We start from the raw sequence: 22,879 nt of genomic DNA, 5'->3' as shown, positions 1-22,879 counted from the left end.
ATCGAGGACATGATCCGCCTGTTTAAACGTGCAGATTCCAATATGGCTGAAGATAAGAAGTCGTGCCATCTCATGCGTGGGGTAAAGCAAGAGCTGTTCGCTGTTCTAATCCGCAACCCACCACGAACAGTTGCGGAGTTTCATACGGAAGCGACAGCCATCGAGAAAATGCTAGAACAGCGGGCTTAACACTACAATAGGGACATAAACTGTGTGCCTGCCAATGCCTCCTCTGAAGGCCTGCAAAATGACATGAAAAACCTGCGAGAACTCGTCAGATCAGTGATAAGGGAAAGCTCAGCAAGAACCTCACACTACAGCAGCACTGTCTGTCTTCGACGTAATACGACATGAACTGAGGCAGATTATACGCGAGCCGGAGCGTGAGCCACAGCCGATCTGACGCATCCCACTCAAACAACCCGCGGCGCACAGCAATGCAGCAGTTGCGATGGCCGCTCCTTACCCACCGACAGTACGCAGCGCACCTCGTCCACTGAAACCGACAGCTACCTACCTGCCACCAGCCCATAGCATAGCTCGCTACGTGGATCAAAGGCCCTGAAAAAGTGACATCTGGCATGACCATAAGTGCAGGCTTTTGTGTTTACATTGCGGGGAAGCAAGTCACCTGTATAGGTTCTGCTCTTACCGACAGGCAGGATTAAGGGGCTTTTCATTGTACGCACCATGCCCTCGAAACAGTGAACGGTCAGCGGATATCAAAAAGTACTCACTCCACGCCAACATCAGCCGAGATCACTGTCACCCAGGCATTACCGATCACCCAATTCACGTGCATCTTCTACATGGCCTTGGCACTGTTTTACAAGCCCACACACGGAAAACTGATGCAAGCGACCTGTGGAGGTGAGGCCGCTGATAACTACAGTTACAAAGATCCTCCATCACTGTTTCAGGGTGACGATGCTATATTTTCAGAGGATAAGAGCAGCAGATTACTTGAGATTTGCAGTTAAAAACAGACGGATACGAGCTGAATGCTTTAGTTGACACCGGCGCTGATTATTCAATAATGAGCCACAAATTGGCAAAAAAAAATTAAAAAGGTTGTAACGAAATGAAGATACGCACAGCAGGTGGCCACACTATTATGCCACTTGGCAGATGCACCTCAAGGCTCGAAATAAGAGCCTTTACTTATGTCGCCGATTTCATCGTACTGTCAGAATGTTCAAGGAAGCTTATATTAGGAATATATTTTCTGCAAGCCAACGGAGCCACAATTAATCTGCGTAGATCCAGTGTAACATTTTTGACCAAACAAGCTATGTCGGTGGAGGAATCGAAAAAGCGACGTCTTACTGCTCTGTGCGTCGTTGATGATGATGACGTCACAGTGCCACCACACTGTAGTGTAATGGTGCTTGTCAAAAATAAGGCATTTTGTGACCACAAAGGAATAGCAAATGGAATTGTAGGGCTCTTTTTAAACAAAGGAATTTGTGTGGTGAGGGATCTTGTTCACTTAGCGAATGGCCGCACAGTTGTCCTAACGACTTTTGGGAATTAATGTCAACACATCGCGCAAGGTATGGCTATCGCCAATTTCCACAAGTTCTGCATAGCGACCGAACTATGCAGCTTAGCGACAATGCCAACCACTCCACGAGAGACCTGCAACATCGACGCATCAGTTAACGTCAACCATAGGCTCCCAGAAAGTCAAAAGAAACGATTGTGTGCTCTTATAAAAAAATTTTCGGACTGCCTTTCAACCAGCTCAAAGGTGCGATGCACGCTATTGCAAAACACAGGATTATAACAGAAGAAGCCATGAGACAGATATGCCAGCACCCATATTGTGCATCACAAAAGGAAAGAGATATCATCAAGAAACAAGTGGAGGAGATGCTTTCAGATGACGTGATCCAGCCTTCCAGGAGTCCATAGTCATCTCCCATAGTGCTTGTAAAAAAGAAAGATAACACCCTTCGATTCTGTGTAGATTGTCGGAAACTGAACCGCGTGACCAAATGGGGCGTATACCCTCTGCCGCGTATCGATGATACACTCGACCGGCTACAGAGTGCAAAATTTTTCTCCTCCCTTGATCTCAAAAGCGGATATTGGCAAATCGAGGTGAATGAGGGGGACCGTGACAAGACAGCATTCGAAACCCCAGGTGGCCTCAATGAATTTAAAACACTTCTATTCGGCCTGTGCACAGCGCCGACGTTTCAGAGAATGATGGATGCTGTCCTCACGGAACTGAAATGGCAGTCCTGCTTGGTGTACTTGGATGACATTGTCGTATTTTCAGCTACATTTGACCAACATCTAGAGAGACTCAGCACAGTACTAGAAGCCATCAAATTCAGCAGACTTGACCATCAGACCAGAAAAATACCACTTCGGCTTTGAAGAGCTGAGAAGAGCTGAGCTGTGTCAGCTCGGAAGGCATTGCTCCAGATCCCGAAAAGACAGCTACTGTCGCGAAAATCCCGACACCCAGAGACAAGAAGTCGGTATGCCACTTCCAGGGTTTATGTGCGTACTAACGGCGATTTGTGGAAAATTTTTCTAACATTGCTGAACCACTTACTAATCTAACAAAAGACAACATGCCCTTTATGTGGGAAATTGAACAACAGGAAGCATTTGATGAGTTAAGAACTTGCCTGCAAGCATCTCCAATCCTCTCCCACTTCGATGAGACTGCTGAAACTAAAGTTCACACTGATGAGAGTAATGTCGGCCTCGGAGCCATTCTATCCTAGTCCAGTGGCAAAATGGTCAAGAAAAAGTGCTAGTGTATGCCAGCCGCAAGCTTTCGAAAGCTGAGACAAACTACTCTGCAACCAAAAAAGAGTTTCTCGTGGTCATTTGGGCCATAAGTAAATTTCAACTGTACCTCTATGATAGACTATTCCGAGCAATCAGTGACCACCACTGCCTGTGCTGGCTGGCGAATCTTAAGGATCCCTCTGGCCGATTAGCAAGATGGAGCCTTAGGCTTTAACAGTACGATATTACTGTGGTATGCAAATCTGGGGAAAAAAATTGGCCCCATAACTACAGGTTAAACTGCAAATATTGTTGAAAGACGATAGTCTTGCGTCTGGAGAGAATGAACAAAAGGTTTATTTGATGTTCTGCACAAGAAAATCAGTGAATGGTATTCTGGAGGCGCTGCGTGTCTCGAGCGTGTAGCGGAGGCGAACAAGCACATCGAGGCACGTTAAACACGAGCGCCATCTGGCAGTTATCTTCGAAAACGAAGGGGTGCGCGTCCGCGGAGAAAGATGCGCGCCTGTCTGAGAGGTGATAAAGTGTAGAACGCAAAGCTATGGGCAGTAGCCACCACAGTGTTGTTGTAGCAAAGCGTTGCAAACACTTAACTTTTTGAGCATTGCGTTGCACTGTCAGCGCAGCGCAATAAACGCTACAGTCCTTAGAGTTACTTGTGTGTGCCTCTCCTAGTATAAAGACAGACATACAAAACATCAACATGTTGTTATGGCACCTCAGATATGTGCAATATTTGCTTTTTAATTGACAATCGCACAATGATGAACGCTAAATCTTGAGCAATATTGGTGGGTGCTGCGGATGGGATCAGCCGTTTGGTGCCGTTTGAAGTAGTGCTAGGGCTGACAAACAGACAAATGCATAGACAGTAGACACACAGACCAAAATTTTTCTCTCGAAGGTCCCCAAGAAAGACTATCGTCTTTAAAAACACAGCGATGCCGAAGAAGACTTCCCACTTCTAGGCATCGTCCAGGCATCAGAAATCGCTCAAGAATAACGAAATGACCCAGATTTGCAGCCGCTTATACAGCATTTCCAATGACTCAACATTAAAAGTACCACGGACTTTATCCAGATGGCTCCCTTCATTTTGTCTTCAAGGAGGGGTCCTTTACAAGAGGAACTTCGAGCCCAATGGTGACAAGTTTTTACTAGTTGTACCTACATCTTTATGAGACGAGATTCTGCATGCATGTCATGATGAGCAATTATCTGGACTTGAGCCAATATCTGGGTGTCAGCCGTACATTTGCCAGAATTCATCTAAAATACTACTGGCCAAAGCTATTAGCAACAGTTCAGCACTACGTGAAAACTTGCTGTTAGTGTCAAAGACGCAAAACTCCATCCGTGAAACCAGCAGGCCTCCTCCAGCCAATAAAACCACCAGATGCCCCATTCCAACAAGTTGGTATGGATCTCCTAGGGCCTTTCACGACATCGACTGCAGGCAAGTGGATAGTCGTAGCCGCGGACTATCTCACCCGTTATGCTGAGACTGACTCTCTGTACAGTGCAACATCTCTTGAAGTTACCAAGTTTTTCAACAACAACATAGTCCTCAGGCGTGGCGCACCCATCGTTGTAATTACAGATTATGGAACAGCTTTTACTGTAGACCTAACAAAATATCTGATGTGAATGACCCATACAGATCACAGAAGAGCTATGGCATACCATCCTCAAACAAATGGCCTAACGGAGCACCTGAACAGAACTCTGACTTATGCTTTCAATGTATCTCGACGTGGAACATAAACTGTAGGACGAAATATTGCCCTACATCACATTCGCATATAATACAGCCGCTCAAGAAACAACGCGAGTGGCACCATTTGAACTTCTATTCGGTCGAACAGTCACCACTCCACTGGATGCCATGTTACCACTAAATGATGAAAACAGCAATCCACCCAACCTGAACGACTTCTTGCAAAGAGCCGAGGAAACACGATAGATGGCGAGACACAGAATATGCCACCAACAGCGTATCAACTACCACCAGTACAATCAGCATCGAACTGAAGCGCATTATCAGCTCGGTGACAAAGTATAAATATAGACCCCAGTGTGTCACAGTGGACTCTCTGAAAAACTTCTTAGCCAATACTTCAGACCATGAGTGTCCAAAGAGTGCCATGATTGTTCTGTTTGTTTCATATATCAAAATCCACATTTAAATGTCATTATAAAAACTGATCATAACATATATTAATTTATGACACTAGCATGACACTAGTAAGGAGCAACCACAATATTGCTTCACTTCATGAGGCAATTCCAGCTCACAACGCACAGTCAGCAGCAAAGTTATATGTATTTGGCATTGGCTATGTTAAAACTTTAGGTGCAACTGGCTGTTGTTAGAGACTACATAGTTGCTTAACACATACAATTCATCACCAACAGTAACATGGAAATAGCCAAGTGAAAGCACAGCCTCCCTTTCAGACTGTAAGAATAAATGTCCTCTTGCATATTATTAAAATGACAAATAAACATACCGTTCAGTACTTCAACATACTGCTCAGTCTCAACAGATCTTTCAGTCTCAACGAATCTTTGAAACATCATTTACATAAAAAATTGCAACGACTAAGTGGCTAACTAAAAATGCCCCACTAGGGAAAATTTTGCAGTTATGTTATGGCATATGATTAAAGTGCAAAATAGAAGCAAGATAGTTAAGAAGTCCAATTCATTTAGCCGCCCTGGGACTACCAGTAGCAATAAACATCCACTCCAAAAAAAAAGAATACACAAAATACAGTGGCATTTGAACTGAATATTTTTGCATGAAGCATTCCTTGTTCTTATTTGTGAAATATAAAGCATGCACAAATGAAAAAAAGCTAGAAAAACAAACCGATCATTCGCTTGGCATGCTCATAATTATGGTTTTAAAAATGATTTAATTTGGTCAACAGGCTTACATACAGTTGGCCTTCCTACTGTGTAATCAGTACTGTGAACCAGCAAAGCAAATCAGATACATGTACATATCAAAAAGAAGTTGTACGGAAAGGACTTATCAGCTGGTGTATGTGAGTGTTTATGGACAAATACATTAGCCAGTGGCTTGGGCACGTAACAGGCATTTGAAGAGCAACCGTATTCACAAATAGTATTCACACAAAAAAACAAGACACGCATTGATCTTACCACATGCCACATAATCCCCATCAGTTGCAAGGCCAACAAAGTTCTTTTCATTGAGGTGACCCTTGAATGAACGCAGGCAGTGGGGTTTGCTGATATTCCACAGCTTAAGTTGGCTGTCAGTGGAGCTGGGAGGGGGGGGGGAGAACAATGGTTATACAGACTTGAAAAATGCTACAATAACAGTAATTAGCAGAAATATGACTGATATAAAAAAATAAAACCTTCGTTTTTTCCTTGGTGTTTATGTAAATTGCCTTGTATATAGTGATGCTTCTTAATTTAGCTTTACTGCGAGACTGCCGCGTTTAAACACCCTTATCTCCCACTCAAATTGCAGCAGGCCAAAACTAGAAGCGTCGCCTCGGATGCCACCAATACAGCTCTGAGAAGGCTACACTTAGGTGACATAAGCAAAAGAACTCATCTTGGCTGTCTGATATGGTCTGGTAGTACTTACTATATGAGCACTTGGTAGCACCTATTTTTATTGCATGCATGCATGCATTGCATTCTGCATAAACTCCTTTGGTGACCATCACTTTACTAAACGTCTGTGTTACCAGCCAAGGAACATAAGTTTTACTGTTTCTTCCATAAAATTCCAGTTGTTCTGGCCTTAGTAGACTCCAAATGAGGCTAAGCGCTTTCAGCCTGACGTGACATTCTATGCACTCCAAATGACAGTCTATGTACATTTGAAACCAAAGCACCACAGTAAGAGAAGCTTTGATCTAACTGGTTTTGCATCAAAAAGTATTGCGAAACCAACTAGCCTAAATTTTTTAAAGAAAAATTTTCCATATATATATTCTCCTTTCTTGTGCAATAAAAGTTCAGTTGAAAGTTGGTGCTAGTAGATGTTTTTTTGTTTGTGCGCATGTAGAGTATCACACTGTTCTTACTTTGCAAAGCACCATCTTAAGACTGAATTGCAATGTGACATGCTAATTCAGCTGCTTTGCTTATAATTCCATGCATCTACAGCTAAATTATTTAAGGTATTATTCACACAAAAAAGCACAAAATTTCAATTACTCATGATTATTTACCAGTAGTAGTAGCAATAGCTAGATCTGTGTGCACATGAATTTAATAAAGTTTATCACATTTTTGCAAGCGATTAACTGTAGTGTACAATAACCCAGTACTACCCGTTTAGTTTTTTTTTTTTTTCAGTGACCATTTACATTTAACAAGTCATTATTACTGAAATTACTGTAATGCAGCTTTTAACACTTTACACTTTATGAAAAAAAATTGTACAGAAAGAAAAACAAATAAAAGGCTTCAAGAATTGCAGACACATTGCAAGAAGCATGGCAGAAGTCAGGGGACATTTTAGGCTCCAGTGCATTTCATTTACAGGGCAAACTACAATGCACACATGCTAAGAAAGCTCCATTGTATTTCTCTTTCTTTCCAATATGGTTCCACTAAGCACTGCTTAAAACAAAGTGCAGATGTGTTCAGCTATAAGAGAAAAGTCGGAGGAGTCCTGACCCCCCTCCCCCCCCATGTGTTCAGGCGGGTAGGGGCACCCTTTTCAAGTGTCCCCCGCCTTGAAACGTATCTTCCAAATTTATGGACAGTCAAGGACAAGGGACTTTTCCTAAAACCAGCTCTGAAATCTGAAGCCCGTCCAATGAACGAAAACTAAGTACTTATAATCAGTACACACGATACGGAATACGTTTAAGTGTTAGTGCAAGAAGTGCTGGCATTTTTATTGCATTCTTCAACTCGAATGATGCGACTTCAAAAACGCTAGAACCTGACAATAAGATGCTATTAGCAACTTTGCCATGCGACGAGGCTTATATACTATCAACTGCTCAACGCTATTTTTGTCAGATCAGGTGCTGACAATCACGCTGTTATTATTATTATTATTATTTCGGAAGTGTATAATCTTAATTTTATATAACTAAAAATAAAGCCCTTATAAAAACAAAATGGCTACCATTGCAAGATGTGCATCCTCCCTTGTGATATTTAAGGATTTACGTCACTGAAAATAAGTAAAGCGATTGGGGCAGTGATAAATTTGAACCCCTTTATAAGAGACAGACATTGTCTGGGCAGAAATTCTTGTCTTTTATACGAGGTGTTCCTTAGAAGCAGGGTACCAGACATGCATATTCATATTAATACCTATTTCAATGTGGGCACACTGATGTCCCTTATACCAGTTTGTCTCTTACATCAGTATCTCTTTTAGAAGGGTTCGACTTTACTGCCGTTGAAATCACCAGACCCCAAAACGGAAGAGGGGTAATGAATGTTATCCAAATGCATATTTCTCTCTTTAGTTGCTGATGTTGGGGCACCAAACTTAGGAGCCCTTATTTTTTGCTTAATGTGCAGCTATGACATAAGCAGCAATGCCAAAATGATTGCGTGCCACTAGTTTGCAACGGATATTTTTTCAAGTTTGTGGGTGGGAATCATGGATCAAAGAACTTGCATAAGTTTGTCTTCAAACAACTTACGCAGACACCAGCTCTGTTGTGTTGAGGAACTTCACATAAGAAACAGCCTTCTTGTGGCCCTTGAAAACACCTAGCGGCTGCTTCAGACTTCTCAAATCATAGTAGTGCACGCAGTGGTCTTTTTATTGAAAAGAAAAGCAAAGAGGAAAATCGTGTCAGCTGCAATCCACAGAAGACCTTGCGATGCATTCCAGAGTACACTTAGGCAAACGTCCATACGTACAGACTGAACTGGCCAGCGATACATTCAACACTTAATATAACAAACACAGTAATAACGAATCATCACTTATCATAGAGTAAATAACAAATAGCTTTCCATGGATACACTTTTGCAGATATGCTTATCACGAATTTCAGATACAATAAAGTTGATTTCATGTCAGATGAAACTTGTTATTGAAAATCGAGTACAAAATATTCAAAATTAACGAGCAATGTGCTTTTCAGAGGCCAAGTAACTGATTCTAATGTGATGCCTTCTATGCTTCAATAGTGTGTTTTCCAGTATGTGAGTATCCTGCATTGCAGTCTTTGGGATCAGTTCGGGTACTAAGAAGAAAGGTTGCAATGTTTGTTGAAGTGCAATAAATCTGGAGAGTTAAAAAGCTTGAATACAGTATTACGTACTAGCTATCTGAGCCATAATCTATCAGTAATTGATACTGAAAATGGCTTTATACTCTAATTTTATTTGTAATTCTTGGGGTTTTATATCCCAAATTAACCAGCAAAGTGCTCTTTTACTTCAGTGGCCAAGTAACCTATTCTTCAAGAGAGTGTTTTCCAGTGAGTATCCTGCATTTTTATAACCCTGCTACACGGCCACCACCCAACTCTATTTACCTCCTTTCAGCATTCAACTCCCTAATGGAGCTTTACGAGAATGGTGATGTGGCTTAGTGTAAGTTTTCGACGGGATTCGCATGGGGCAGAAGCAGTGCTGCTGCACTTGTTGAAACACCCCATCTTTCACATGTGTAGTCGTTTTCAAGCAATGTACACAACTCTCCCTCTCTTTTTTTTAATGCATACTTCCTAAAACTAAAGCGAGAAAGTACGCGAAAAAGGATAAAGTGCACTGCGCACATGTGTGTGTTCCGTACATGTATAAGCAAAAAAATACGGCACAACACTTGCCGGTGGCGGCTTGGCGAAGCAATGGGTGTAGAGGGTACAGACATTGATGTCCTCAAAGTGGAATTGAAACTAGCACTACACGATGTGTAATGCCACATTGAACCGAAGTATAATGTTTAAATCCATAATTGAGATTACTAAGACGATTTTGCTAGCACAGTTTTCTTCATAGCAATAGCTATGTGAAAACGAGGGTACTCCATCAAGCTCAAATGGTCATTAGCGAACTCCCGTTTCCAAAAGCTTCAATTAACTTGCACGGCGAAATGGAGGCCGTGTGACATGAACTGCATCTCCCTAGATGAAAAGAAGTACTTAAATGAAGTTTCGTGGTAGCCACGTGACAGGGGTATTACCCCACCGACTATCAAGGGGGCATTCCCTTTCCCACTATTTTTGAAAATAGAGTGTAGGTACCATCTAAATGGCACAGGCTGCAGAAGAAGAACAGTCATTGCGAAAATTAGCATGTGAGGCACTACAGTAAGAGGATATGCTGATACAATTACAAGAAGTTTTATAGGATGGTGGCTATGCGATAAGTACTACGACTGTTATCACCATTGACAAAATGTTTAGTTTCATAATCACTAGCACAATGATACAGTTAAAAATGGTGGAGTAGCTGTTTACAAGACAGCCTACGCTTTTGCCTCCAACCTCTTTCAAAACAAAAGTGCCTAAACAGCACCGATTAGTCATTTGGGATAAGGCATTCCGCTTCCCACTCTTATTGATAATAGACAGTTATAGAGTAGCGTCAGTGTTAAGAGAATAGCGTTACCGTGCCACAAATGGTCATTGCGAAGAGCGCATCATAGTTTGGCTCGGTAGTGTTTATATGCCTAAGCTGGCTCGATGGCATCATCTATCATGAAAGAATGAACTAAAAGAGTGAAAAGAAAAAAAACTGGGAATTCTCGCCTGAATCCCCGCACACAGCAATATTACTATTTCCTTTTTGAGTAATAACAAAAGTAAATAAATATGAACCACGCACCTAAAGTTCAAATTTTTATGCTCCAGATTTGTCGGCACCGATCTAATTAGGCCTAGGGACATTCGAAATACGACGCTATCTCAAAAACTAGGCTAAGTTATCTATAATACTCGATCGTCGAAGCTACCTGAAGCCAAGCGAGGCTATTTTGCACAGTCGTTAGGTATGAAAGAAGTGTATCGGTCCCCACCAACTCTAAATTCAGTTCAAAGCGGGCGCCCAAAGCCGCCAACATGCTTTACGTACACTATGTAGACCACGCAAACACGGTAATGTCAAATATGAGAAATACCATGCGGACGGTACACAATAAGGGTCTTTTAGCGTATTGCGCATACGCATTTCGATCCCGTTATTCCAATAAGCCCGCTATCCTGCTAAGCCCGCCTAACTATAACTGTCTAATGGTGCCAAGCTACGTCTAAAGAGACCAAGCACAGGTTTAACATACTCTGGGGGCTGTCAATAATGATGAGGAAGTTTTTTTCCTTGAATATTTGGCAGAAGCTTGGAAGTTTACTGTTAAGCAGATTTACCTCTTACTGTAGCAACGTTACTATTTTCTGGTTTTATCTACAGCATATGAACTATTTGTTTGTGTCAAAAATGGTCTCAACTAAATCAGAAATATATAAATTGAAATGGGAGATCAAAATCAGATTACTGTAATTCTTGTTTCAGCATAACAGGGCATCTACCATGTCGGCATATTTAAATTCACTGATTTTTTCAGGTTTCTCCTGAATGTTTTCCCTAAATTTATTGTGCTGCAGCGCTTGTGAATCTGCCATCGCCTGCTGCTGAGAGCGACAAACGTGGTGCACCGCACTGAGTGCCAGTGCATTTCAGCAGCCCCCAAAAAAATGCTCACCACAGCGCCTGGGTCGGCCAAACGTGGAGGCGCCCTGCAACTGAACTGCTGAAAATTCTGGTCTATATCTGCAGAAAAGTGGGCGCATTGTTTTTTAGCCAATCAGGATGGCTTGCAAGATATCCTTGTCAATGACATCCATGCCCTGAAAGATCACGATCGCTTGCAAGATAACTGAGAGCTTGCTGCATTTGCTGTTCCTGCTTCTGCAACTACTCATACTTGTCACTTCACACGCGGCGGTAACAGAGGCACCATATTGGGCCCTAACGCGCGGCATGCACAGTGCAGAATACGGAACTACATGAAGTGCATGTTAAGATGTTTTCTGACTGCACTCTGTAGTACGTAGTCACAGAACACCTCTGCATGTGACGCATAAAATTAGCCCAATGATCTCCCACCCTGCCAAAGTCCAAATATGAGGAGAGCATAGAGGTGCACGCTTTTCTTTTAGCTGCAGCACGATTTGCGAAAATGCATTCAGAAAACCTTGAGCCAGCATTACTGCGACTTCTGTTCCCTTTCAGTAAAGTCACAGCAGATTTTCCCTGCTGAGAGCACAAATTTAATCCTCTCCCCCTCCTGACTTTTCCTATACTACCCAAAATCCCTGAGAATTCCAGGTTTTCCAAGTTTGTATACATCCCTTTATTAACATGCTGAAAGTATACGAAATTGCAAAGCATTCTATGGTATATTAATTAGATATTTACTATGCTTCTAACTCTAGCCTTTCTGCTTATGATTTACCACCAGAATCCTTATAGTTTCTCTCTTTCCTGTGGGTTCTTTACAACTTAACTGCAACAAGAGTCTTACTCCCACTACAGCAGATGCATAAAAGAAACACTGTCACAGATTATAAAAAGACAGTCTTCACCAGAAAAAAATAAATTCAGTCACATGCTTAACGATGATAGGAGCAATGCAGTTATACTAGAAAGGATCTATATAACCTAAGGCATAGTTTAACCTATAGCCAGATAAATTTAAAAAATTAATTGCTGCTCTGAAATCTATTGCAGCTAACTAGATACGGCCACGCACTTCCAGAACTGAAAGACATCCTAACATGATTGCAGAACTATGTTTTTCAATAACTTTATAGTGGCTCTACTGTTGAGCCAGGGCAAACAATGCTACAGACACATAACCCACAACACTACTCATTTCAAAAACAGGAGAGTAACTCCATTCTATACTTAAGCTATCAAGAAAATGAGATCATGGTCACAACAAAATGATATCTACACTTATAGTCAATGATCACTTCATTATTCATGTACCTATAGGCAACTTCGTTATGCTGCAAGACACCTAAATGAATTGTGCTCTCAACCAGCATGTTCAATGCACTTACAGATAAAGGAAGATGAAAACACAAAGTAAAGTGCACTACACTATGCAAAATGATAACAAAACACTGAAAGAACAGCAAAGCCATAAAACCATTTGCACGTTTCAGAACTAAAGACAGTGGCAGCTGCGGAAAATAATACCACAAACACAAAAAGAAAGAAAGAAACAAAAAATGTGCCACAGTGCTGCATTCTAAAACTGGTGCCCATGCAAAAAAAGTTACAACTCTCTATTTTCAGTGCCACCAAGTTCAACAGCTAATCATGCTAGCATAAAAGTGCAAGCAGCAAGTAACAGTATTGGGTATAGATACCAAGCCTAGAGCATCCATCCTCCTCTAAGGGAAAGCACAAAGAACAAAACGAAACCAGGGGTCAGTGCCATTCCAACACAAGCACATAAGCCTATACTGCACAATTGGAAAAAACTAGAGAGTTCCAAGGATGTACACCTTGCACAAGAAACTTGTAACACCTTAACCCATTATAATATAGTGACATTTAAATCGTGATGCAATGAGCACACCAAAAGCACATCGGCATTACATCAAACTTAAGTGAAACATGAACATATGTGGATTGAAACAAATGTAGTCTGTTCATACATATTCCACATTCAAAGAGAATACTGGCACTGTTCAGTGCACTCGGATTTCCATGACAAGCACACGTTTAATGTTCAAATACAAATGTACACAGTTAATTAAACCGTCATCTTAAACTTAAATTGACTTTCCTCTTATTTCACCAAAGTAGTTTCCAGATAACTTGTTTTTGATTTAGGTGCCAATAAAATGACTGCACCCTTTATAATCAAGCACAGTGAAAGGTAAAAGCAAGGGATCAACAGTCTCAAACACATCTTGCTTGCATAATTAGTGCTTACTAAAAATAAAACACCACTTCAATTGTCACTTAAAACACCCAACAATGCAAGAGTGCTTTCATTTGATTCCAGCTGTCACCCTCTCCCTTCACCCACCCACATTTTAAAAGAAAAAGAAAACCAGAATGAAACAGTTAGGTCTAACATTTTCAGAAATCCAGTAAACATACCAAGGAGATGTGATTGTTCCTTATTGAAGGAGTCACCATAACAATTTGGACAACGCAATGCCAATCTAACTGCATTCCAAGATCACGTTTCGAGAAACATATTGGGTTGAATAAGTTGTGTACTGTTAACGTTGCACATTAGTATGTATGCCCCTTTTTGTTGTTTGCCTCGTGATAAACCCTTCATTCATATTCCAGATCAACATTATGGTGTTTACTTGAGTGTTGCTATGAGAGAGTGACTGTGTTGAGAGCCTACAGCTCAGAATAGCCGATGCTCAGGCTGAAACATAAATTCATGCAGAAATGTACTAAACATGTGTATTGTTGCATGTTCTTTGCATTGATTTATAAATGCTACAGCCCAGACTTGAGCCTTCAATCATGTACTCAAAAGAATTTCATGAGCGAAATGCTCAGTCAGACATTAAATAAAGAGTTTGCTTACGTATGGTTCTTTTAAATAAAAAAAAATATTTGCTTCTTGGTATGGGAGTCAACATCAGTGAACAGGCAGTGAAATAAACCTACCGGCAGAGCCAAGCGCTAAGTGATATCTTGAGTCTGGGTTGAACTTCACACAGCAAACATTTGCCTTGGCTTCCAGAGAGGCCACTGAATGGTCACAGGATAAAGACCATAACTTCACTAAAAAGGAAGAAAGAAGAGAATATAATAATGAGTATTGTTATTAACATAAGCTGCTCCTATGCTTAGAGTACATGCCTGACATCTGGCACCTGTGCCAAGCCCATATCAAATCTGATATAGAAGCAATTCAATGCCATGCAGCTTGCTTCATAGCGTAAAAATATTCTGAAGAAACACGTGTTTCATCCATAAAGCAATCACTTTATCTTCCTTCACTCAACTCGAGCAACTGTGTTTCACTCGCAATACCTTCTCCCCTTTTACTCAAGTTCAGTTTGTTTATGGGGTTTAATGTCCCAAATAACTCAAGTTATGAGAGATGGCTTAGAAGAGGACTCCGAATAATTTACAACACCTGGGGTTCTTAAACATGCACTAGAATCGCACCGTACTTGGGCCCCCAGCATTTTTGCCTCCAATGAAAAGCAACCTCGCTGCAGCTGGCATCAAGCCCGCAATTTCCTAGGGCACCATAGAGGCCTCTCTTGTACTAAAAGTCCCGACATGCACTGTCAAAAAATAAAGGACACACCACTGTACCAGCAGTTGTTCTACCATAAGCCTCATCAAGGGCCTTACTTCTTCAATGCTCCATTAGTTCTTTCCTAATGCACTTCGGGACAGCCTATGCAACAGTACTGTGGCATATACAAATTGTGGTAAATATAAGAGATCTAAATAAATTACTTTGATGAGTTTCTTTTACTGATGCAATAACCTGATTTTCATCCTCACCTTTCAAGACATTGATCTTCTGACAAGTATTGCTGCTTTCTTGCAACTTAAGCCGTCCAAATTTGCTTCTTAAGCATGCCTTCGATTCTTGAAATCACTTACTGTTCTGACAAAAGCCCACTTTTCTGAAACTTTTCATTGCATTTTTTTTTCAAGTTTCTCTTATGTGTATGATAATTATTCAGCCTAGCATGAATATAGTATACCTGTTTTTTTCCATGAGAACATGCCTTTAATACTGCCTTCACTAAGTGAGATACTATTTTTGTTATCTTCACATTGAGAAGTATAAAGCATTTAAAGAAATATTATGGAAGCAATGGTTGAAATTAGAGGCACGAAAAATATTTGCCCACGAACCTTTTGCATCATCTGACCCTGATGCAATAATCTTAGTGTCAGCCTTGTTGAAATCAACACTCCAGCACCGCTTTTCATGCTCCTACAACAAGAAGAAAGAATGAAGAAGGCTTCAGCATTTGACCACAAAAATAAAGCAAGACAGTAAATACAAACAATGCAATACTGAACACCAACAAAACGTAGCAGCGGGCTAGTATTGTATTTTCTATCCACATTTTGCACTTCCCATATTCTGTAAACATCTCCCCTCCCACCCCCCCCTTTCATAGCCAGTATAGATGCTTTAACTCAGGTGAAGTGAGAGTCTTCAATGACCATTGCCAACAAATTATGAAGGTACTAAACAAGAACACCAATGTGTACCAGTTTAGACAAGGGTTCGGCAACTTACGATTCGCGGGCTGCATTTGGCCCACTGGGCAGCATTATGCGGCCCCCAGCATGATGTCAGAAACCCTCCTCCCCTTATCACTTTCTGTATAAAGGTCAACATATATTTTGAACTAAAATAGGATTACACGGTAACATCGAAAGGCTGCGAACAGTTTGCATTACTACCTATGTTTGTAAATTGCAATTTTCTGACATGCATGCTGAAAAACCATTTTTCTATTCCAGTTTTGTACATTATTATCAATTTGCCCAATTTATTAACTTCGCCTGCAAAGTCTCCCCCTCCCTCCCTCCCTTCCTTCCTCCACTGACTGGTCGCCACTGAGTCAGCTTAACTGCCTCAAAATGTTGCCGACCCCTAGTTTAGACAACAACAAAAAAAAAAAGAATATTAGAAGACACATGCTGACATTATAAACCACTTATTGTTTATGAGAAACTATGCTTCACTGTTGGAAATAGAAGGCAGGTATTTGGGCTGCTAGAACCACATAAATAATTCATTAGTTGGCCTCTCAGCACATGTGCTTTCTCTGCAAAGTTCATAAGTGTCTAACGAAACTGTTGTGCTTTATGCAATCAAGATATAACTAGTCGATATATGCCCATGATTGCACAAACAAACATGATAATAATAGGGATGTTTATGAGGCCACAGTGATTCTTTGTGACTCTTTCTTCTGTTTGCCTTATCACCACGGTAATACCCGATGCTGGCACCATGACGTGCAAGTAAGAATGTTGCTGTTCATCATTAAACAAAGGTTGTAAGTTAGCATCAGTCTTGCGTTCTTGTTCTGTCGTCTCAATAGGAGTGCAACAAAAGAGAGGAGAGTAGACAAGGCCATGAAACTCCTTATTTATGAACACTAAAACTACTTTCAAGCCAACAAGATATTATGTACAGACAGCATGTCAACATTATCCAAGACCAGAAGACTCTGATGCAACGTAAGCAAGTCCGCATGTAGTGACAGTTGAGCAATGCTCTCATCGTGTCAGGCACCTCTATCTCGTCTCCTTTGACACACAGACATTATTTGTTTTTAAAGCTAGTCACTAAGATTCGCATTGCACATCATTCATACATTACCCCATAATTTCATTTTCCAAAATTCCTCTCTCCGACTTCTATCAAGGCAACTAGTGGAGATACAATCGCTCAAGAAACTTTCCACACATTCCTCCTTTGGTTAGTTTCCTTTATACCGATTACTACAGCAGCATTGAACATTTATGGCTGCTACTAATACCCATATGTACCTATATGAAGATGCACTCCACTAAATAATAACATACAACCCACAATCACACTTTATCTTAAAGATTTTTCTTTCACATTTCAGCTTGAGTTATGTGGTACAAATATGAGGTAGTTCCCCATTCAACAGTCTTATATATGCAAAGCCTTCTGTGTAAAGGTCACGCCATTAATATTAAATGCAGATATAATGCCTTACAGCTAAAGTACTGCAATTTTGCATTGACACTGCACCCACCTTTATGTCACATGGGAACTTCCGTTTACAATAATTTAATATAATACTGCATCAAACTGCACACACTTATTATGTCTGCACAAAACGCCATCAAGCAACATAGTGGCTGAAATACTTTCCGATAACGGCAAAAGAAATAAACAGCGCCTGCCAGTACCTGCAAATGTGTGAAGGATTTCTGTTGAAATTCCATACATTTACATGTGCCTGACAAGATGTGCAAACATCCACTGTTTAATGGTGATCAGTTCTGTGGAATCCTGCTGAGTGGTGGAAAGGTTACAAAAGGAAAAACTGACAACCACCCATCTTTACCGTAATGTTACATGGAAATCCATATGAACTTTTTCGAAAGAAAGCTTCTTAGTCGACAAAATAATTCTAGTCTGTGGATTGAAACACGAGACCAATGCCTTTCTGGGCGGTGACCCTACCAAAGTAGTTGTTAAAGATCTGAAAGCTTTTTTAAAACAAGCTCACAATGTCGACTTCTAGGTTTCTTTAATAAACAATGCAATCCTTTCTGATTGGTAAATTGTTCAAAAGTTCTGAACAGACATAGTCTAATTCTCGCAACACTATGTGAAATTAACACAGCTACTTCTATTTGTTCCCATCATCCCTTAAAAGTCATTTTTAGTTTATTGTAACTCTGCTCACAGTAAGACTGCATATCTTTAGTGTTCCCTCACAGTATTGGGATACTGCAGATGGCTCTAGCAGAAATGACCATGCTTGGACGAAGCCCAGCCAGATGTTTAACATCAACTGAGCAATGGCCATTCTGACACCTAGCACTTCAGTTACAGTGAGCAATAGTGAGATGGCGATAGCATGCACAAGTGTGCAACGTACACTTTGATGCGACCACCATTTGCTGTGCAGTTGACATCGCTAGGACGTGTATTCTGCCAGAGTTATGTGCCCTCTCCTGCTATTAGGTATATAATATATAAAGTAAACAAGTAACACAAAGCACCTACGAAAAGATCGCCCAGGTTTGCATCACTGAAACCATTTATGAGGAAGCAAATAAAAGAAGTTTATCAACATGAAGAAGGCAGCGGCAGAAATTCCTGTGAACAATTGGGCTTAACCGCAAAAAATCAAGGCAGCATGTGCATTTTTAAAAGCAAGAACATAGCATACGTTGGTGCAGCAAGCAGCATTTTGCCCATGTGCATGTATTATCACTCATGTGATCATTATAAAGCACTGATGCGGTGTGCAGATGACGCTAGCACATTATTGTAAAAAATCTGGCTCATGGTGTATGAAATGTTAAGCCAGTAGCATCACTTGCAGACTAGAAAAGCAAGCAGCAGTTATGGTTAGACTGCAAGCAAAAGACAGCTACAATGCAAATGTAAAATGGACTATATCTAACCAAAATTCGTCAGCCACATTAAAAATGAATGAACACAATGCACGGCACATAGTCCTGCAACATAAACTAACAATATTACAGTACAACAAAAGTCATTTTCTTTATCATATAATACAGCAAGGGTATGGTGCAATATGGTATATAGCAACATGTGCTTTCAGTTAGGCAACTTCAAAAAACAACCTTTCTTGTTGGTGTTGCTTTTCTTGGTCTGCACCTTTAATATAACACTTAGAATTGCTGACAAGAAAGAAATGAAAGCTCCACATGGGCCTCAGCAAGCTGCTACATGCAGCAAATGGGCTGGTTTCCCTCTCGTTTGCCAACTAAAGAGCTGGTACCATCGATCTGTGGCTTGCGAATTCTTTCTTGCAAATGTTTCTTATTGTTCCAGGAAGCATGATGCCCACTCCAAGATTCACGTATTCTAGCTAAATAATTGAAAATAATCTTATTCATGCGAATGACTTTAAATTTCGGTTTCTGAGTACTGAGTTGGACAGTGATGCCACTATTTAGAAAGCTTGAACACATGGGCCCACAAAGCTGACGTGTGCAGGGCTGGATCATATGCTCTCGCACACACATGCAAGCCACTGCCGGAACACTCACTAAAAACTCTAACAAAGAATATTTGCGTGTATGGAATTCTAACATACACACAGATGTTAGCAGAGTGCTGGGTTACTGTACTATAGCATCGACATCTTAGTGAAGGTGAAATGAACTTTATTTAGACCTGGAGAACCCGATCAGGCACCCCCCAAAGGGGGGTTTGCTGCAGTTGCTGACCACGCCCACGCTGGCACCGGAAACTATGGTTCTCCGCTCGTGCATAGGCCTCCTCCACTGCCAAGAGCACAACTAAGAACTCGGAGCTTTTAAGGGCCCTCTCCCAGTCCTGTTCTGTGCTGAACACTGCGATGCATGACCCCGAGCACTGCCAGAGCATGTGAGTAAGTGTGCAATTATCTTTCCAGAGCTAGGGCATCGTGGGTTTATGCCCTCAGCAAAGTGACTAAACGTGCTACAACACAGGAACGAACCTGCCTGCAGCATCCGAAAAGCCGACCGCGTTCTAGTGAGCTTAGAATGTGGGAGAGGGTACCTCCACCTTGACAGTTGGTAGTGAAAAGTAACTTCGTCAAAAGTTCCAAGTGGATCCTTGAAGCTCTCTGCCAACTCGCCTCCAAACCCCCCCCCCCCCCCCTTTACCGCCGCGGCTCGCAATTTCTCGCACACTGTTATGGGCAAGTTCATCGACGTTCAAAACAGTTGGATGAACCTCTGAGCCCATGTAGTGATGCTTTGTGGAACCACAATTATACGTGCTTCCCCCCAACCACCACTCCACTGAGAGGCCATGGCAATGAAATTTTTAAAGAGGTAATTCATTCAGAACTACGCTGGTGCCAAGACTTAAACCAGCAGAGAAGTAAAATACATTTAAATTTCTGCAATAACAATTCTATGCTTGTCTGGTTCATCTTAGCACTACCAGTTGCCTCACCCATCTGACCCCTCACGTGCACAACTATGGTGACCCAGCACACTAAAAAAAATAGGTGTATAAACAAACAAATTCTGTAATATCGCCTTCACAGGTCTGCGTGACGATACGAAGCGCTGTGCAAAATGCGAGCAAGTTCGCCTACATGGGCAACACGCTAAGAAAAATATGAGTGTATGTTTGCAGCCAATGCCCTCCTGGTGCAGTGGAGCTGTGGGTCATCACTCACTGCACATGACTAAGACGGTCTGACGTCAATATAACTTTTGTTATGCTTCCCACACAGTGATGTCAGCGTCAACGGTACCAGCGATGTGTTTCGACTGCTAGAATAAGCATTTAGGCACACTTTGGAAGAGAATACATATTAAAATATAAACATTTGCCGTGTCTAACACTTCGTGCTGAGTCCTTGTATACAGGGGAAGCCTACATCCAGCTTTTTATAACCTCAAAATTTAGTGATGGGGTTACTAACAGGTGCAACAGGATGACTTCTCGTTTTACATTTCAGTGATGCAAAATCGTTTTGAAACCTCAATAACAGCAAAAAAATTTTTTTTAATTTTCTCTGTAAATAGTAACTGTAAATAACAACCCTGCCACACTCATTATCCAACCCGTTTACCTTAATTGTAAAACTAGCCCTCATACATGAAACATCACATGTCTGCTCAAAATGTTTTGAAGCTGCCTAAATAAAAATGGAGAATCACCCTAACTGTTCTGCTTTATGCTCATTACTAATTCATTCACTTCAAAACAGCATTCACAGCACATGAATGTTGACCATTAGTTTGAACATGAGGAAGAATGTTTCTTTCCCTCGCATTCTAACTTTAGCCTTTTTTTATTTAGTTTTTTCGGTGTGACAATTACCATATGCTACCCACATAAACGGCAGGCTTAATAAAAAGGGTGCCCGGAATTCTCGTAGATGACAGAAAAGGAAAATGAGAGGAGAAAGAAGCACCTCTAGGTAAGTGCACACCTTTGCTTCCACAGAGTTGGGGACTCTCATAAGCAGACCCTACAGATGACTGTCCAGACTGCCACAAGGCAACAGGAATGATGCCACCATGACTATGGCGCATGTCAGAGGAGCAGTGCAAATGGAAGTACAATAATGAAGCAGGTAGTCATGCCAGGCTGCAAGCACAGCAAAATGAACAGGCAGAAAACATGCACAGCAAAATGAAGAACAGAAAAGTCCCAACGCACCAATGCACTCAAATACTTCTGTGCTTCCTACTACCTAGACGAACAAACATTTGACAACACTATGCATGCAGCTCCAAACCACCACACAGCAAAAAGAACATAGAGAAACAATCAACTACTAGCGCACATACTTCGTTGATTCATAATAGATTCTACAACACCTTTAAAAAACAGAGGGCAAGAAAAAGCAACATATCAGATGATCATCAGAAGAAATACATGAGTGAAAAACGAGGAGGGGGAAACGTACAAATGCGGTCACAACAAGTGGCTTTGTAGTACAAATATACAATTTTGATAGATTGTTTGATTGATATGTGGGGTTTAACGTCCCAAACCATCATATGATTATGAGAAACGCCGTAGTGGAGGGCTCCGGAAATTTCGACCGCCTGGGGTTCTTTAACGTGCACCCAAATCTGAGCACACGGGCCTACAGCATTTCCACCTCCATCGAAAATACAGCCACCGCAGCCGGAATTCGATCCCACGACCTGCGGGTCAGCAGCCGAGTACCTTAGCCACTAGGCCACCGCGGTGAGACACAAATATCGAATTTATCTAAGTGTAACAAGAAAATGCCCAGAACATAGCAACAAAACAAATAGAACACATTATGAAGCATATCCGTAAAATAAATACCTCAAAGGGGCCCTCAAGCACTTTTTCAAGTAATAATCGAGTGGCCTCAGTATAAAAGCTTACTGCCTCACGCATTGATTATTGCAAAATTTGTTGAATCTGTCAAGAACAAGCAGAGTAGCAAGAATTTCTTGCATGCATAAAGTGCTTTCTCTCTTCTCTCGTTCCAATGAGTACGCTGGAAGCAACATAGGAATGGATGGCACAGAAGGAAGTTATGTCTGCGCATGTTATGACCTTGAGCCCACTTCGGCAACGTGACACGACGTCAGCGATACGTCATTGGCACGCAGCCAACAACTGAGCAGGGCATCCTCGACATGAGCACGTGTCATAGAGGCGCGAAGAGAAAGTGCGGTGCGAAGAGCACTCTTCTCCTAGCGAAAGTAGAGAGACACCTCTTCATCTCGAAGGCTTTCGGTCTGGCAATACCGTTTCTCCCGGTAGCCTCGAGCTTTACAAAACGGCAAAGGGCATTGAAGGAAAAAAAATAAAAATATGGACTGCACAGCCGAAACTGCATCACCGCAGGGCCATGGTGTTGTTTTATCGGGCAAATGGCCAATTGACGAGCTCAGTAGCATGTCGAGCTGCCCATGGGCAAGCTTGTGCCATTGCGTGCAT

The 22,879-nt window shown here is 41.5% G+C and overlaps 1 protein-coding gene across 3 annotated transcripts in view; it reads right to left on the bottom strand.

The window, feature by feature from the left end:
- Positions 1-22,879, bottom strand: part of LOC119161265 (E3 ubiquitin-protein ligase COP1) — a 57,981-nt gene that overhangs the window by 3,726 nt on the left and 31,376 nt on the right. For all 3 annotated transcript variants that reach the window (XM_075879628.1, XM_037413647.2, XM_037413648.2), the window contains exons 14-17: positions 15,601-15,682; positions 14,386-14,502; positions 8,427-8,544; positions 5,938-6,062 (exon numbers count right to left, since the gene is read on the bottom strand). In XM_075879628.1, the coding sequence (XP_075735743.1) occupies positions 5,938-6,062; positions 8,427-8,544; positions 14,386-14,502; positions 15,601-15,682 (442 nt within the window). The remainder of the gene's footprint in view (positions 1-5,937; positions 6,063-8,426; positions 8,545-14,385; positions 14,503-15,600; positions 15,683-22,879) is intronic.

The sequence above is a fragment of the Rhipicephalus microplus genome, chromosome X, assembly GCF_043290135.1.
Source record: "Rhipicephalus microplus isolate Deutch F79 chromosome X, USDA_Rmic, whole genome shotgun sequence".
NCBI lineage: Eukaryota > Metazoa > Arthropoda > Arachnida > Ixodida > Ixodidae > Rhipicephalus > Rhipicephalus microplus.
The sequence above is the reverse complement of the archived record's forward strand: the minus strand, read 5'-3'. Positions and strand labels throughout refer to the sequence as shown.